The sequence below is a fragment of the Oculina patagonica genome, chromosome 4 (assembly GCF_052425735.1).
Source record: "Oculina patagonica isolate OP01 chromosome 4, crgOcupat, whole genome shotgun sequence".
Taxonomy (NCBI): domain Eukaryota; kingdom Metazoa; phylum Cnidaria; class Anthozoa; order Scleractinia; family Oculinidae; genus Oculina; species Oculina patagonica.
The window spans coordinates 27,280,249-27,298,893 of record NC_135761.1 but is presented as its reverse complement, the minus strand read 5'-3'; the positions used below and the strand labels follow the sequence as shown (position 1 = coordinate 27,298,893).

The 18,645-nt window shown below is 38.5% G+C and overlaps 1 protein-coding gene and 1 long non-coding RNA gene across 2 annotated transcripts in view; one reads left to right on the top strand and one right to left on the bottom strand.

Moving 5' to 3' along the window:
- Positions 1 to 18,645, top strand: part of LOC144650058 (exocyst complex component 2-like) — a 45,960-nt gene that overhangs the window by 12,664 nt on the left and 14,651 nt on the right. The window contains exons 7-18 of the mRNA XM_078509705.1: positions 2,345 to 2,425; positions 2,534 to 2,679; positions 2,795 to 2,876; positions 9,463 to 9,565; positions 10,225 to 10,337; positions 10,676 to 10,753; positions 11,329 to 11,406; positions 13,458 to 13,585; positions 14,263 to 14,319; positions 17,021 to 17,187; positions 17,819 to 17,940; positions 18,454 to 18,527. Coding sequence (XP_078365831.1) covers positions 2,345 to 2,425; positions 2,534 to 2,679; positions 2,795 to 2,876; positions 9,463 to 9,565; positions 10,225 to 10,337; positions 10,676 to 10,753; positions 11,329 to 11,406; positions 13,458 to 13,585; positions 14,263 to 14,319; positions 17,021 to 17,187; positions 17,819 to 17,940; positions 18,454 to 18,527 — 1,229 coding nt within the window. The remainder of the gene's footprint in view (positions 1 to 2,344; positions 2,426 to 2,533; positions 2,680 to 2,794; positions 2,877 to 9,462; positions 9,566 to 10,224; positions 10,338 to 10,675; positions 10,754 to 11,328; positions 11,407 to 13,457; positions 13,586 to 14,262; positions 14,320 to 17,020; positions 17,188 to 17,818; positions 17,941 to 18,453; positions 18,528 to 18,645) is intronic.
- On the bottom strand, positions 6,249 to 7,859 carry LOC144649301 (uncharacterized). Its single transcript, XR_013569882.1, has 2 exons — positions 7,619 to 7,859; positions 6,249 to 6,354 (listed from the first exon to the last, which is right to left on the bottom strand). It is a non-coding gene; the product is annotated as an uncharacterized LOC144649301 (long non-coding RNA).

The window sequence follows — 18,645 nt, the reverse complement described above, 5'->3', positions numbered from 1 at the left end:
TCTCCCACTAGTGTTCGCCAGGTGTTCTTTGGTCTGCCTCTCTTATGCTTGCCCTCTGATGGAAAATGGAGAGCTTATTAAGGTCACTGTCTGTCATGCTCCAGCACTCTGAACCATACAGCAGGGAAGAAAATGTTGTCAGTATTTTCCAAGTAGGTCATGGGTAGATCTCCATTCACCTGCACTGGTGAGGGGCTGGGGATGTTGAGTCTCATCTCCTCTGTCTTCCTCTGGCTAATCTTCAGGCCTATCTGCAGGGCATATGTGCTGAGGCACAATATCTTCTCCTGGATGTGTTGGTGGGTGTGGGAGACCAAAGCCAGGTCATCAGCAAAGTCCAGATGTTGAAGTGCTAAGAAGAGGGTCCATTGTATACCCCCAGACTGATCTTCCATTGTTTGTTGTAACAACTAGTCAGTGGCAATGTTGAATAGGAGAACCAAAACCACTCAGCCTTGTCTTACTCCAGTTTTTATGTGGAAGGAGTAGTTGCTGTTTCCCTCTCTGCATGTGAAGTTGTTGTTAAAGCTCTTGGTGAGAAAGATGATTTCTTGTTGGATACCATATGTACAGAGTTTATGTCAAAGACTATACCTGTGGATGCTGTCAAGAATTAATGTTGAGTTTTCTCTGCCATCCTGTGCACTGCCTTATGATATCACGCAGAGTGAAGAACTGGTCTGCGCATCCTCTGCCTTTCTGGAAACCCACCTGTTCCTTTCTCAGTTGCTGGTCTACTGCATTGATCAGATACATGTAGCTGCTGGCAATCATCTTTGCAAGGATCTTGCTTGGGATGGAAAAGTGGAAGAAGCATCTTGGCTGCAAGCGCTGGTTCTGCCTAGAACAATTCTGCATTGAGGTTGCCTGTCCTGGAGCTTTTCTGTTTTTAAGGGACTTGATGGCTGAGATGATCTCTTCCTTGTCTGGTGGCACTGAAGAATGGGACATTCTGATGGTCAAGAAGCTTGGTTAATGATGCTATATTCACCATGCTATGTGGTTAATATAGCATTTTAAGGTTTGGCTACTGAGCCATGCCAACTTTGCCATCCAGGCAAGTGAATATGGCGGTGTTTGCTGAATGAAATTTTTGCTCATTTGAAAGAAATAACTCCAAGTCTTGGATGTTTAAAACATTGGGAATTTTGCAAGTTGACTACCAAGGCTTCTGGACCAAAAATATTTTCAATAGTTGGTTTTCAAGGCATTAGAACACGGCGGTTTTGGAGATCGCACATGGCCATGAGAAACTCAATCAGATCAATTGACCAAACATGATTCAGTTCTCTTCTGACAGGAACTACTCACAGTGAGCTTCGAGAGGACAATTGTTCAGAAGTCACTTCGAGAGGACAATTGTTCAGAAGTCACTGGTTTACATATTTGCAAGCGAGCACTTGTGTCTGTTATTTTCATCCTTTCTACTCTTTGCAGTTCTTGATATTCGCCTCTGAAAATTATACTAAAACAATTATTTGACTCAGGGTCAGTGATAATTGTTAAATACCCGTATTCTGTATGTTTGTCACAAGCATAGGATTGCTGTAAGAAAATTCCAAGTCCCTGATGAGAGTGTTACCAATTACCTTCCACCATAGTTGATAGAGGGAAATGGTTATGAAGCCTGGCATAGTTCTTTGTTATAGGTTTTTGTTCGCTTTTTATTTATAAGTTTTTGTTTTAATTGAAATTTTGATTCTTAAACAAATATTAATCACCCAAACAAAAGTAACCAACTGGGAAGTCTTAAGGGTGACCGTGTTTGCTTAGAAGTGACTTCTCAACAGAGGTCTAACTTACAGTAAATATGGGGAGGAATTCCCAGGAAATTGATAACTGTCCACCCTAAAGAAGATGACTGCTTAATGGAGGGCTTTTTATGGAAAATGTCAGCAGGACTTGTGCAAACAGTTCTTACAGTACATTGTGCACACAACTGGGCAGTGTAGACATAAAATTTTGAGCCAATGGTAGCACAAAATCCAACATGTTACTTGCTTACTATTCATAAACTTCTTTTCTTTCCAGACTGTTTTTTACTGCCACTTGCTCCATAAAACGGCTTTGATTGATGACTACAAACCCTTTGTTTGTCTCTAAGTGCATTAAACCGTGAAGATGATTGCTGTTAAACTATGTTGCATTTAACCACCAAACATTTTTTGGTGGTTGACAACTACAGTTACAAGTTATGGTATTATGCACCCTTCATATAGAAGACTGTTCTTCACTGTTATAAGTTTTTTCACTCTGGTTAGTTGTTTGTTTTGATAGCAGTGTATCACATAAAATTATTCTACACCTTGCATAATTAAACTTCCTTGACTTAGTTGATTATTAGGTGTTCAACATGATATGTTGCGTGATGAAAGCAGCTGTGATGGGGGATCCATTGTCGAGAAACTGGAGTCTTTTGTACAAGGTAATGAATGAGAGCTAAATGTAATAGCAAATATAATGCTGCATGGATAATAAAGATTATGTGCCCATTGTGGCTCACCATGAACAACTATTTTATTTTGTCACATAGGTGCAAGTAAAAATGCTGAGGGCTTGTTTCAAGATGTGCTGGGCCGTAAAGATGATGCTGACAGAACCAGGAATGCTCTGAATGTTCTACAGAGATTTCGATTTCTGTTTAGCCTGCCACAGTGCATTGAGAAAAATATTCAGCAGGTATTTTTGGTTAAAATTCTTTTTGTTCTTATGGAAAGATTGATAAAATCCCTGTCAGTGTGGCTTATGAGTTATAACAGCTATCCATTACAAGTTAATTTCATTCATTCGACAGGGTGATTATGAGATGGTTATTAGCGATTATGGAAGAGCCAAGTCACTGTTTGCAGGGACAGACATAAAGATTTTTAAAAGAGGTGTGTTGGCCAGCTAACTATAATTAAACACCAATGGCAGTTTTTTGAACTCTTATGATGTTGCCATTTAAATAACAATCTGATAAAACTTAATATCCCTTGTAAAAATTTTACCGCGATCGCGCCGCAAACGCGCCGCGATTCGCGGCGCGTTTTTGGCCGCCGCGATTTGCGCGATTGAGCTTGGATCGCGCCGCGATTCGTGCCGCGATTCGCGCCGCGTTTTTGGCCGCCGCGATTCTCGCATCGCGGCGCGATGGGTCGGGAATCGCGCCGCGATTTGGCTTGAATCGCGCCGCGATCGCGCCTAAATCTATAAATTTAAAAACAATTATCTTGGCGTTTTGCATACCGACAAAACAAACACACAGACTGCATCGAAACAACATCATTTATTTACGGAAGCTTACAGAAAAAGACGGCCAGTTTCGCTGCCGAGCACAATTAAATTTCGCAAAGCCGGAGAGCGTGATTGAGTCTTTAGTTTACAAGCAAATAAGTGAACAGTTCTTCTGTAAAATGTGAACAACACATACATAACGGCAACTAACCTTTTACTCGTGCTCAAGCGAAAGAAGATGCAATGATGTGATCTACCAAACGAGCGAACTATCTCTTGCATCTGCGAAGAAGCCGAACCGTCGAAGATGCGCTTTCTTTTCCCCCGAAGCTTTTTTAAATAATACAACATTTAAGTCCCAAGCATCAACAGGTACAACTTTGCATTGAATGGTCCTTACCGTCAAAATGTTTTCCTCTTTCCACTGTTCGAGTTTTGCATTTTTTTTATATTCACAGTTTAGCTGTAGTTCAGTCAACAAAGTCCATGACGAAGCGACGAAGTGCTAGCTGTTGAAATACAAGCTGTCGCTCGAATTAACAAAACAAATTCTAGCAGTTTTCACAGAGACGCTTTTCCCTCAAGTTAGGTCGCTGCTAAACTCTTGTTATTCAGAAGCAGCTTAAAAAGAACACATTTTTCCAGTCCTGATTGTGAAGAGAAAACATACCAACTTTCTCGAAATAAAATTTCTTTTCTGCTTGCGATGGCGTAGCGATTGCGTGTACTATGCACTACGTGACCTAACTCAGCCAATCGTAACGCTCAGTTCACGACACCTTGCGGCAAAAGGCGGGAAAGGACTTCGATGTGTGTGGTCTACGATCGTGGTCTACGGGAAGGTAAATATAAAGCTCTAAAAAAAGCTCATTCTGACAGCCTCTTCGGAGCCACAATTAAATTAAATGCCATATAGAGGATTTTTCAATGCAAAAAACGCAATTGCAGCGAATTCCTGATTGTATTTGCATTTGAAGAAAATGGCCGACAGAAATTTGTGATTGGATTGCTCAAAGGTATTAAGGTTCCTCAAAGATAAGAAAAGAAAGAAACAAAGTGTTTGAAAAGACTAAAAAACGGACTGTTAAGAAATAACAAGAAGCTCTTAGAGCTTAAAACTGCGCTGGTCACGTGACCACCCTAGGGGTAGCCATGGGGGGAGAATAAAAAATGCACCCCACCCCCTTATATCCCCTTTATCTGCGTCAAACAATGTTGCGACTGACAAGCAAAATGGTAAGAAAACACCTTGTGTGACATTTCATGGTTGACTAGTTCCATCCGCAATTAAATATTTTTCCTATATGCTAATGCTGGCCAAATTTAATTCCCACGATCCTGATCCGTAAACCAAAAAAACGCTTATCCGGACGACGGGATTTTTTGGGCGAAGGTTTACAACAACTGCCCCTGGGTCTCCGAGGATAAACTTTACAATTGATAAGTACGTCTGGATTCACGCAAGGAACGTAAATATCCGTGAGAATTTTGACAGTATTCCCCATTTGCATAAAACTGAAAATGGCCCAATGACAATGTTTCGCAGTTTCTATAAAGTTACTACTATTTTTGAACCTCTTCAACAGTTCAAAATTTATTTGACCCTTTTTCGGTTTTCGTATTACAATAGGCGGTTGTAAAAATGCAGCGTCTGACAAACTTTGTGTGACATTTCATGGTTGACTTGTTCTAGCCGCGATTAATAATTTTTCTTATATGCAAATTCTGGCCGAATTCCCACGTGCGGACACTGAAGCTGTTTTTAGAACAGAGGGTATTTCCCTAGCATACCGAATGACGGAAGGGAACTTTTCTTTTTCTCTAAAATCCTTTCAATGACACAGGCCCAAAAAAAATAGATTACCTTTAAGAGAATACTTTGCAATAAATTTGTTTAGTTAAGACCAAAGGATTCGCAAAGATTTGATAGGTAGCTTAAATAGCTTTAAAACATTATGTGACTTGAGCTCTAGCCGATCGAAAGTGAAACTTGTCATGTCAGCACATTCTTTTACACCAACGTAATGGTATTTATTCACAGATTCTGGCCCTCTAAATTATATTTCTCTTTGAAAGCGTGGAAATTTAGTATTTTCCATGGACTAAACGCTTCAAAATGGAATAGTTCACAATAAACATACTTTATAAAGACAAAAATAGAGAAACTTTTTCCATTTGTTACTGATTTGTAGCTTCTAAACATTACGTGACTTCAAGCTCGACCGAGTGGAGGTCTGGGACAGGTCACCGACAAAACGAAAAAAAAATAATAATAATAATAAACCCCGTGCAGAGCAAGAACTGCGCAGCGCAGTTAAAAATTCGTATCTTTTAATTTATCTTTACTCATTATCACGCGCCGCTTTGTCGCGCCAGTTCGTCTAGACTAAAACTAAATAAAACTTTTCTCGTGGGAATCACGTCCTCACGGCTCACCGTCACGTAATAAAATGTTTTTCGACATTTTAAATCAAACTAGTTTTATAACTACTTTGATTAGTACTTAAAGTTTATGTCATCAATACAAGTCATGATTTGCGTTACGACCACAGCATGATTTGTGAGAGTTTCAAAGCATATTGACTTTCTCCCGGTGATCGAGAAGTGAGTTCTCGCCGGGAATCCTTCCCGAGATTTATTCCAGCTTCCCAAATCGCGGTGCGGTGGTAATCAATCGCGCCGCGATCGCACTCATCACGCCGCGATCGCGACTATCGCGGCAATCGTGGCGCGATCGCGACATTCGCGGCGCGATCGCAACTATCGCGGCGCGTTCGCGTTCATTTACAATCGCGTCACGCACGATCGCGTCGCGATGACAACAAATCGTGGCGCGATCGCGTCAGTCGCGGCGCGATCGCACCGCGATCACGGTAAAATTTTTACAAGGGATAAAATAAAGAGTTTAAAGTTAGTTAGATATCCTACGCAAGTCCTAGTCACATGTATGTTTTGAAACAGCCAGGTATCTTGGTAATACAATTGTAACGGTCGGCGGCGGCAGGCGGGCAGGAACGAGTAGGATTCAAGGATGTTCTTATGCAATTGTTTATTAATAGCCAAAACTCATCAGTGATACAGCAAGCGAATAAAACTAGAAAATAAACGTAATAAACGGGAACGACTAATGGATTACACCTAGTAGAAAAATACAAAACAAACCAAATGTTTTACATGCAATAAAATAAATGACAATACAAGATAGGAAAATAAATCCTAGTTAACAACATAAGTCAAAAACAATAAAATAATTCACGGACTACAAAACAAGATGATCTATAGTCGAGTATAAGCAACTACAAAATAATAAAGTGACAAATAAGTGTACAAGAAAATAACAAAAGCTAAACCAAGGAACTTGAAAATACAAGTTGAAAACTGCATTACTTTGGAAAACGTGACGTGACGGAAATGACGTACACTTAATGTTAAACTATTAAAACCAACTTGATTGACGAATTGCGGTTGTTTCGCCAACGAGTTGTTTAGCCAACGACCCATTCGCCAACGTCCTAAGTTGTTTCGCCAACGGCTTAAGTCGGTTCGCCCACGTACTTCTGGTCAATTCGCCAACGCCAAATATTCAGTGCTAATATTAAAAAAAAGCTTTCCACTGATGTTTGTAATGCAATCCGTCCTGATCCTAATATCCCAAGAAATTTTCAGTCACTGTCAGTTTCGACAACCCGCATTGTCCTCCCGCTCGGCGATTCAGTGCATTATGCCATCCTTCGATGTCATTATTTGTCCGGATGGGCTGTTTGCATAAAAAAAAACTTAGGTGAAGAGGGAGTGTAGCAGATTCGCATTTAGGATTATTATCCAGCTTTTGTTTGTATCGTTTTTGGTTGCAAATTTGTTATATCTGTAAGAATTCGCTCACGCAAGAACTGCTGTCGCGCTGTCGCGTATGTAGGTGTTGTCGTCTCCCTGTGATGTAAACATAACAATGAGTTGATCTTATTATTCTTGCACGCACGCATGGGGGAATTAGTCCAAGGGAGTGAAATTAATGACAACACACATGTAACTTAAACTTCAACTTTATTACTTGAAAACTTTTTCAAAGTCAACTAAGACGTTGGCGAAGCGACTTAGGACGTTGGCGAACGGGTCGTTGGCTAAATAACTCGTTGGCGAAACAACCGGATACCCAATGAAAACTAAACAGACAAGAAAATCGATTCCGATGAATGAAAAATAAATGCGTTTGCCTAGCAAAAGTACAAATAAATTCGCTTGAGTTACGAAACAAAATAAAACTCTAAGTTTGAACTACAAGAACATAACGAAGACTAAAACTACAATTATATAATATATGAAGCGACTAGAATTATACAGAAATTAGCGAGGTCAAGTACTTGTTTATAATATTGTAAATAAACAAACTAATCAAGCCTACCTTGCTAGAAGCAAGCTTTCTCTTTCTGCTCTGCTCTGCTCTTCGACTTGTCCAGTAAAGCCTCAAAAACTAAACTGACTACGAGCTAGAAATGTGGTTCTATTTATACCAGAGAAACGGCAGTTTCTCACGTACTAAAACAAGTTAAGAATAGGCTTGCCAAGCCTTAAAAACCACTTCCTTGCGAGTAAACGCAGCGGCAAGGATATCCTGCGCTAATTACGATAATTTAAGGTGATAAGCGTAGATAATCTAATGAAAACGACCTACTGAAAGGAAACCACAAAAACCTAAACGCTACTAGCGCAATTTTAGCAATGAAACGTGATTAATGCTCTCACGTAGAAACATTCCGGGGCGATGCAAAAGCTTACGAAATTGAACCGGAAAATTCCTGAACACAAAATTGGAGATTTTTTAAAATCTCCAATTTTGAGTGGGAACAAGTTAAATTATAAATATAAGTTCACTACCAAATTAAATCAACTACAAATTGCTAATATACTGACATGATTTAGCACTCTTTTTCTAATATGTTATAAGCTTAATTACCTCTCTCAAATAAATATCTTCTATTTTGGAAGTGTCTTTTTGATACCCCTGTTCATTAGTAAGCTCTGTTAAAATGAGTTTCTCCTATTACAGTAGTAATATAAATCTCTCATATAGGAAAAAATAATAAATCATCATTCACATAATGAGTGAGTGAAGTGAATACTTTGTTTACCCTCGGATTGTAGAGTAGCTTTTAACATAGCTTATATCTCCGAGCATTTCAACAGTACAACGGCTGACAATGGGCAAAGACCAGACCACAACACCGGGAACTTCGTGCCCTACTCTTTACGATAAGTGTGTGGGTTCTTTTATGTCCCCTGCTGACCATAACACTGAAGATGCAGGAGACGGGGCCTACGGTTTATCATCCTTATCCGAGAAGACTAGAATATCTAACCATAGAGGAGGGATGTTGATGTAGTTTTAATTTTATCCTGTCTTATTCCAGAAAGGTGTTCACTTGCCAAACTTCTGCCTGCTCAATAAAGCCCCCCCCCCCCTCCCCTCAATAGGCCTTAAAAAGTAATAACCTCCCCAGCGACTTAATAGAGCTTTTACGGCATGTACCGGTATGTTGTTCATCATATTGGTTGTCAGATTAAATCTGTTTCCAATCTTAATCCATTCAAAGGTCCATGGATTGTTTATTTCCAGAGATATTCTCCATTTTGTGGTTTGTTTCCATGTGTATGTAGTATGACCTCATAAATCTAATGAGATGAGATATTACAAAAATGAAAGCGCAGTCTCTCCCCTTTGTAAAAAGGACTTTAAAATCTGGTTATCTAAGGGCCTCTTTACATGAGAGTTTTCGTCCGGGATGAATTTATCTCGGTGTCTGGTCATTTTCTTTTTGCTGTTTACATGATGATACATGATTTCGTCCCGGGATGAGTTCATCCCGGCACAGTTTCATCCCGGGATGAAACACCGGAATGAAATGTCATCCCGGGATGAAACGTGACGAAAAACCCCATGTAAACAGTCCTTCCCGGGATGAAATGTAATGTTATGTAAGCACGGGCGAGATGAATTCAACTTGGGCGGGACGACTTATCCCAGGATGAACACGCTCATGTAAAATGAAATTTTTTTCATCCCGGGACGAAACTCATCTCGGCTCTCATGTAAAGAGGCCCTAACTTTTCTATGTGCCTGCACGGCACTAAATCAAATCATTTCCATAGTCCTGGCCACTTCAGGTGACACTGATATCAGCACCAGCATTAATAAATCAACCATTACATTGTTACATAAAACTTTTTTTTTATTATTTTACTGTGTAGTTCTGCAAGAAGTTGAAGCCAAGATAGACAGCTTTCGTCAACATCTTAAACTAAAACTAGCTGACTTGCCATCATCACCAGAAGAACAGAAGAAACTCATAAGGTATGAGTCAATAATTTGTTAAAATACAGATGGTGGTTTAGTTTTGAGTGGGCTATGTACTCAAATAAAAAAAATAAATAAAACACCTTATTTAAGTGTCAGTGTATTTAGCACTGCTTTCCTAATGTGCGGGCCCCTGTAATTACACTCACCCCATGGAAGGTCTTTGGAAATTCCGAGGGGGTGGGGGGGTCTCAAAAGCCAAAGCTTTTAAAGGAAAGTATGGGGCTTAACTGGAATTTCCAGAGGGGAGGGGGGATTCAAATCAAAAAACCTTCCGTGGGAGGGGTATGGATATTTTCTGGCACAAAACATGAGGATACTGTAAATAATTAAACAAATAATGCAAATTAAACAGAAACGTTTTAAAAATCCCAATTGGCTGGAGGCCGACCAGTTAGCTATTTACAGAGTGTGGAGGAGTTCAATCTGGAACCACCAAAGTCAAACACAAAACCATCTAGTGGATCACAAGCCCACTACGACAAGGCCATGCTGCCTCCTGAACATATTTATTTAATGAATCTTGTTGTCCACTTCACCTGTACTTGTATATCAGATAATTCAATTGCTTGGAAGATTCATTGGCATAATTTCCACATACATAAAGTCGAAACACAGCACATCTACAGGTTGGAGTTTTATCTTGAATATTTTAGGTATCTTGTGGACTTAGACTACCAAGGGGACCCTGCTTGGGAATGCCTTGTCCACCAAAAGGAGTGGTTACTCAAATTACTGACTAACTGTCAAGAGGATCACAAATCTAAGGGTAAGTAGTGTTTTGATGTGCTTATCACCAGTAGTGATTGACATTTAATTTCTCTTTACGTTTTCATGCAACATCAATTTTACTGTCAAGTAGACACGCAGGTGATAATTAGTTTAAAGGTAACTATCATTTGGTGAGTATTTGTCACCAATATAATTGCTATTTAAGTAAGTAAAGAGAATTAACATTTCAGTCATCTGCAGCTAGTTGAATGTGTCAGCTGTCCTTTCACTTTCAGCTGTTGTGTTCTTTATGGCAATAATTTACTGCACCACAGACAAATTTGTGATTTTGATGTACCGGTAAATTAAAATGTTTTTTTGGGGTTTCCTTATTAGACTCTATTCCTTTGCTTCAAGTTGATTCCTCAAAGACTGACTTAGACATCAGAGCATCAAGAAGTGTCGCCTCCATTGGTGAGTGTTGCAAAATCCTGACTAGTGTGTTCTATGGCAAACCTCCACATGTGTGAAAGACATGTGACAAACTTGGTTTCAGCCTTTTACTCAAGCAATGTGAATCTATTAATGTTGTTAGCTTCAACTATCTATGATTCCTGTTTAAAGCTCAAATCAAATCAATCAGTCAAGTGTTGGAACTAAAATTTAAAGTATTGCATTGGTTATTTAAAAAAGCACAATGCAATCTATCAACTAAAGGGGAGAAAAAATGACATATTTTGCTATATTTCTAAATATTTTATTCTGTAGTCAGTTACAAGAGCCATAGCGTTTAATCATTTCTTTTTATAATTATAGTTTTTAACCTTGTCATAGATTTAATAACTGCATGTTTTAGTTAGATTTTTAGCTAGTTTAATATTTAACTCTTTTTAACTTAAACTTAATTTCCATTTATCGTTTTATTCTTTTTAATCATGTAAGTGCATTGAGAATTTTTAAATGCGCAATAAGAACCTTTTTATTATTATTATATTGCAGTACACCTGTAGTTGTTTATTTCATTGTGAATGGTAGACATTCTATTTCAGGATCTTACCGCACTGAATCTTTAGGGATTCTTGGGGTTACTTCAACTCCAAGTAAGACATCATCATTGGAACGGAATCGTAAGTTGAAATTTAACTAGTTCAAGTTCCTTGGGAAGTTAAATAATTCATATTTATTGTATACAGTTGAACCTTTCTAATACGTACACCGAAGGGACAAAGCAAAGTTTCCGTATGATTTCAGTAAATTGATTTATATACAGCATTGAGTCACACTGTCTATCAGGACAGTACTATATTCTGCATCTCAGCTACATTTGCTGTATACGAAACAAACAAAATGCTGCAGGTTAAAATTAACATTTATCGCAATTTCAAAAAACGTCTAATACGAATTTAAAGCGTTGTTTTTATCTATTTGTTTTAAACTATATGATTACCAGAGTGTCCGTAATGAAGAGGTAACGTTTGTATGAATTTGCAAACTGGGGCCAAGATTTAGTGGCTGTTGTCCATATTAGAGAGAGTCCATATTATAGAGGTTTTTGCTATTTTCAGGGTGTAGACAAAACGTGGACCCCCCTTTCTGGACCCCTTTGAATTTTTGGTCAAAATTAATAATAAAAAAATTAATGTAAATATTAAACAGGGCACACGACTCACCTGTTCTTCGACTGGCGAGTTTGATTTCCTGGCTAAATACCACAACTTATTTCAGGTTGAAGTTATATCTCCTTTTTACAATCAACTACATTATCAAATTCCGTAATGTATTTATGCTTCAGTTTACCCACATCAGGGCTGCAAATAACAGTCGGTCATTGGACAATGGCCGACTAAAATTTGCTCATGTCTGACGAAATCCCAAGTGTGGTCGGACATGATGTCCGGCAAAATTTGATCATAAATCATTGTATGGTAACAATGAATAAAATTCAACCTTTTGTTTTTGGTGATGTCCGACCAAAATTTTATTTTGTCCGACCAAGATGGTGTCTCTAGTAGGACATATGTCCTTTCAAATGAAAACAATTCTTTGCAGTCCTGCACATAATGTATTTGTGTGAAAATTTCCCAATATGCCGAGATGTCAAGCGTACAAGTTCACTGATCACATCCGCCATATTGGATTTGCCGCTGACCAAAATCCCCACACTTCTAGGGCTCGCTCGCATCCTCCTCTCTCGCAACCACAGGCAGACTTTTCCAGGCTTGGGACAGAGACAGATGCAGTGTAAGTTTGCTCATTTACCCACAGGCAGACAATCCTCAGTGTTTGAGGCCAAGTTACATAAGGGTCACGAAATGCTATTTGATCTCATACGTTCACTGTAATTTGTAATGACTGACCTCAGCTTAATTCAACTGATCACGAGGAATGCTCCATAAAGTACTGGATTTTGCATCTTTTGATCCCAAATTGTGTTCTTCTATAAGCTAAATAAATAAATAAAGTTCACTTATGTTTTGTTGTTTGCGTGACCATTATTTTGTGATGTGATGGGGTTATTAGTCTGTTAATTCCTCGCTAGCCATCACCACACCCTACAAAAGTAAGAGAAAGAGACAAGGCAGACAACTTAAATGGCCCGCCGAGACTGGCAGCCTCCCAGATTTTGGCCAATTTTCCCACTTTCAAGCGTCGCTCGCCATCCAGCCTCAAGCAAGTTATAAGTTGGTAATTTTACAAGATGTTTGCCAAAAATTGCCACAATCGCTCGGTTCTGACATGCTTAAAAGCCGCAGCGGATTTTCAAAGTCACTGAGAAATCACCATCCTCAGAAGATGTGGGCCAAAGCGGTCGATCATAACACCGATATCAAATTCAAATTAATTTATTCAGAAGTTAAATTACGCCATAACAACTAGAATTGAACTATCTGAAGGAAATCGAACTCACCGGTTGAAGAACAGGTGAGACGTGTGCCCTGTTTAATATTTATATTAATTTTTTTAATTATTTGTTTTTCACCGAAAATTCAAGGGGTCCAGAAGGGGGTCCAGAAAGGGGGGTCCACATTTTGTCTACACCCCTATTTTCATTTGAATTTCAGACTTGTCCTAGTGAAATCCTCATAAAGTATTCAGTGTTTATTGTTTGCTGGTTCATAGACAGTATTTAGACAGGTTGTGTTCGTTTGAACTGACATAATGTGATCGTTTTATTCAGTCAAAAGTGGAACTTCTGTGCCACAGCGAGTGCTATTTGTGGAGGAATTATCAGAGCTACTGACTGAAGGACTACCTGACTTGTGGAAACTTGGCCAGGCATATTTTAATGGAGCACTTATTGGAGATGTATGCATAATGTTTGCTGTTTACATGATCTTGAGTCAAACAGCCATATATCTACTGAGTATAATATCATTATTTCCTATCTATAGTGATTAGCACCCAAGAAATTGTTAAAATGTTCTGGTGATCAATTCATAGTTAATCCTCATTACAATAAGTTATCTACACCACTCTCTGCAGTTAACTATTTTAATTTTTTTCTTTTTTATATCATCATCTGGGAGGCATTTTCGTTGTTAGTATTGTAATATAATTAAGCTGTTTGCATGCCCAATACCAAATCTTCCTTGCCTGTAGAGTCGAATTTCACGTTTTACTAGGTCAATTTTCTGATTGTCTCATCTGTATTAGATGTAAGTACCATGGTATCCTTAAGTTCCGAAGGTAAATTAAGACCCCATGAAAGTAGCAGCCCTCCAAAGAAGTGATAAAATTTATGACTGGTTGTTGGGAAATCACGGAAGTGGTGATACTCCAAATATAGGGATCTATCATTTAACTTATTTGTTACGAAAAACAATGGATTCAAAATGAGAGTTACAACAAGTTGTACCAAACTGAATGTAATCTAATATTTGATTTACATGACCCCTATTACAAAGGCAGCACTTACTACTAAACAGGTAATTGCTGTATAAAGAAATCAAGAAACATTTTAGTGTTTTCTTTTGTTTTAATAGTCTAGTGGATCATCAAAACAACTCAAGCCTACAGCACAAAAACAAAAACTCTTTGAGGTAGTGTAGCATGCTAAGGGTAAAGGTAAAGTAGTAGTTTACAGGGCTCGAGACTAACGGTAGCCAACTAGCCAAAGACTACTAAAATTTAGGTTTTGGCTACCAGGTTTAGCATTCCTACTAGCCATTTGGCTAGTGAAAAACTCGGAAAAGTCAACTGTTCTTGATAGAAATCAATATACCTGACTAGTGAAAAATTACTTTTGGCTAGTAAAATCTGACATGTCACTAGCCAATAAACCAGTGAGTTAAAAAGTTAGTCTCAAGCCCTGAGTTTATATTGAATTCAACATTCAGCCCATTAGAGAGCTATAAAACTATCACCAGTTTTTGTCCCTTGGTATAGCTTGTCGGTTGTTGAGTGCATTTTAAATCCTTATGTGATTAAGATGGATATAATGTGACACCCTTATAACAAACACCATAAAGCATTGTGATGTATTTTTGAAGAACTAGAGAAAGCCATTTTTAGCTCATTCTCAAGAATGAGGTATTAGAGTCATACAGATGTTGACGGAAGTTGTTTTGCACGCGTGTGCGTGTACCAAAATTGTGTGGACGGAAGTTGTAGAACGGAAGTAATTTTACATGCTACCCTTCCCCCCTTAGTAACGTCAAAAATAACTTCAATAAAGCTCAGATGCAAATGTGAAAAGAAATGAAATCCTTGTATAGGGTAATAAATAAATTTAGATGAAATCACAATTTCGGAACTGTCTACAATGAACCAAAGATAAAGCTACATCAACTCTCTTAATTGTAGTAATGCACGACCCGCACGCGTCGTTATTACAAAAATTTATCAAATGTAAATTTTCATTTTTTTCTTTTCTAAGACCCCTCAACATGTCTTCGACCCTGACCCCAATCTGTCTACGTCCAAGAGAAAGTATAAAGAGCGATCTAAAAAATAAAATATTCAATGGAATTTTTTGGTACGTTTGAAGCAGAGTTGGTTTTAGCTGGTGACGTGACGCAGCTGATGTTCACCCGCACGCGACCCTGCACGCATTTCTGTTCGTGCGCAATAAACCAAAAATAAAATTACGTCAACTCTCTTTTTAGAAATGCACGATCTGCGCACGTGGCAAAATTAGTATCAAATATCTATTTTTTAGCTCTTTCTAAAAGAATGAGTATTATAGTGGATCAGATGTGGACGGAAGCGGTTGTCGTCCAGCGCGTGGGCAAAAAATGTGTGGACAAAAAATGTGTGGACGGAAGTTGTAGAACGGAAGTAATTTTACATGCTACCCCTCCCCCCTAATGTGAAAAGAAACGAAATCCTTTTATAGTTTAATAAATAAATTCACATCAAAACACAATTTCGGAACTTTTAAAAAGGGAAACGTGTATCAAAAAGTCGAAATGTTGACAACCTGGGGGTTCATTTTATCATGTGCTGACACGTAATCAAGGTTCATTTTAACGTGCGCTGTTACACGCAATGAAGTCCCGCCAGGCAACCGGAAGTAAATTTAATACACTACCCCTCTCCCGTTAGTAAAAGTCAAAAATAAGTTCCATGAAGAAATCTCAATATGGAGTGACGCTTGCCATATAACGTGTTCTAATTAACGTTTATAAAGCTCACTGATAAAAACACGATATCCGAGCAGCACGTTTTTGTCTCCTGTCACGTCATCTCATTTCCCGTGACTCACGTCATCCGTTTAACACGACGTGTTCGTGCGCATCTTTCTCTCAAATTTCATTCGCTGCTCAATCCATGAACAATGATTGTCACTGCCCGGTAGATGCGTGCTGACAGGTTTTCACATGTGTATCTGAGCTTCGTGGAAGATGTGAACTATTTACACACTATCCAGCCAGAAGAAAGCTCGTAACCACAATGTCCACACGTTTTAGCAGTAAAAACATGTTCTTCAAATAACGAAATTATATTTGTCAAGAAGACGAAAAGCTTTGCAGTTTAATTACACAATAGAAATACCAAACGACTGCGATCCTTCTAAGATCGATTAAAGCGATTTATTGGTGAAAAATATTGTGAAAGCCCTTTCCGTGTTTAATTGTTATGTAAATATTCTAGCTTTTCTGTCTATGTTGTTGTTGACTTTGTACATTTTCCATCAATAATAGCGCTAAGAAGAGCAAACAAGACTGGATGTCTTCGGATGTCTCGTGTGTTTGCTGGCACAGAAGGGTAAAGGAATGTGCATGCATGCAAAAACTCCACTGTTTCGCAATTCCTCCCCGCGTAATACTGATTCTCGACCTAGGATCTTCTCTTCTTATCATTTATATTTTTATTTTGCTTATCGTTCCGCGATCCGGAAACGAAATACTATTTCTTTTTTAAATAACTGCTTGTGGACATTTACGTAGCGGGGAATGGGGCCATGTAAAATTACTTCCGGCTGCCTCAATGGACTTGATCGCTTGTGTCAGCGCGTGTTAAAATACGTGAAAATACGTTTAGGGTCCCTTAGGTCTAAACAGCTGGGCAACTTGATTCACGTTGCACCATTTTAAGAAGATGTGAAATTGTGATTTCATTTCTTTTCACATGCGTATCGGATTTTGACTTTACAAGGGACTGTACTTGACTTACTGTACCAGTACATTTTCATTACCCACCACCACTCCCAAACCCTACCCCCCCCCCCCCGAAAAAGGCAGAAGAATGAGCTGGCTCTAAGTGCCCTTTGATTATTCTAACCAGTTAATGTTACTTTAGGAAATGATACAAGATGTGACATCACTGTATGCAGATTTAGTTAAAGCAGCCTTTTTCCCAAGTTCCCCAGCAGTCCTTACTGTTCCTGTTAATGAGAAACAAGGAGTATGGTGCAGTCCTATGGATGGCATGGGTGCATGGCTGCCATCTTGCGTTAGATATGTTAGGTTTGTATACAATACATACGTGAACGTCTGTTTATGATTTAAAGTCACTTGCAGGCTCACTCACTTGTCGTCAGTCAACACAAAACTACGACTTCACTTGGCTAAATATATTGATCAGCTCTGTCAGAGCATACATGCTGCCAGCCACAGCTAATGGAGGAGTTAGGGGTACAGGGAAGACAGATCACACCACTGAAAGTGCAACAGAACTGGGCCTCATATGAGTGGCTGATTATTATGGGTCTTACCACAACTTAACCAAAACCTGGCCACATTCCTGGAAAATGCATGTGTAAAAATCAGTGAATTTTACTTTGGGAAGTTCTTTTGGAGAAAAACGTTTTTAGTCAGATGTTTGCCAACTTTATTGTGTAGGATTACTCTTGATGTTTTAATTTTTTTGGAGCTTTCATACCTAAGAAAAGCTTACAAATTTTTGCTTGTCATGTGATTGTTTGTCTGTGTTTCTGTTCATCCACATGTCTGTATACCACATGCACTGGATGTGCACAACCTGAGCCCCATTACCTTTAAAAGAATCAAAGACTAATACAGATAATTAAGATCTTAAAATTGCTGTTATTTTTTACAAGTCAACACCCTGCCACACGTTATAATTACTCCCTTACAGGTCTTGTTTGGAGTCCCTACATAAACTATCTCTACCACCCCAAGCCTTGGACCGCATTAAAAAGCTGGCTGGGGACCTCAGACTGCTCTGTGCTAAAGAGGTATTCAAAGAAACTATTGAAGGTAAATTGTCCAGTCTCTATATTGTTCCAGATGATATTTCAGACTGTTGCAGTTGAATTAATTTATAGTTAGAAGATCAAAATTGACTTTAAAAGAAGACAAACAACTATGTTTATATTTCATTTTGATTGACATATGGCAATTGTAAAAAGTGCTCAGAGATGGACCGACCATCATAGGGGTTAGTAAATTGATGGTATGATCATTTAACTAAAACAAGAATAAAGTGCAAGAATTTGTTCTTCAGAATAATGATGCATCTGAAGAAAATAAACTCAGTCCGTGTTATGTGTTAAAACGTTTTTTGTGGAATTTTTTGCACGTCCTAATTTTCACTGCATCTCTTTTGCTGAATCATCAAATTTTTGTGATTTTAAATATGTTTTCAAAAGTGTAATTTGATGGTATGCAAAAAATCCTGTAGTACAGAACATAATTGTGTTGGAACATCACTTCATACAAAGCTATTATGTGTAGAAGGTTTACTAAATTATTTGTTACAAATCTATTTAGATATCAAGTCCTTACATTGCAATGAGCTCTGGAGTTTAGAGTTGCAGGACAATGTGGGTCGGATTACAAGCTTGGTAAGGCATTAATTAACACACGGCTGGCTTTATAGCCACCATACAAAACGCTTAATAAGTTTAAATGGGCTTCTAAATGCCAAAAAAACTAGCAAAGACAACGTAATGTAGTGGTGGA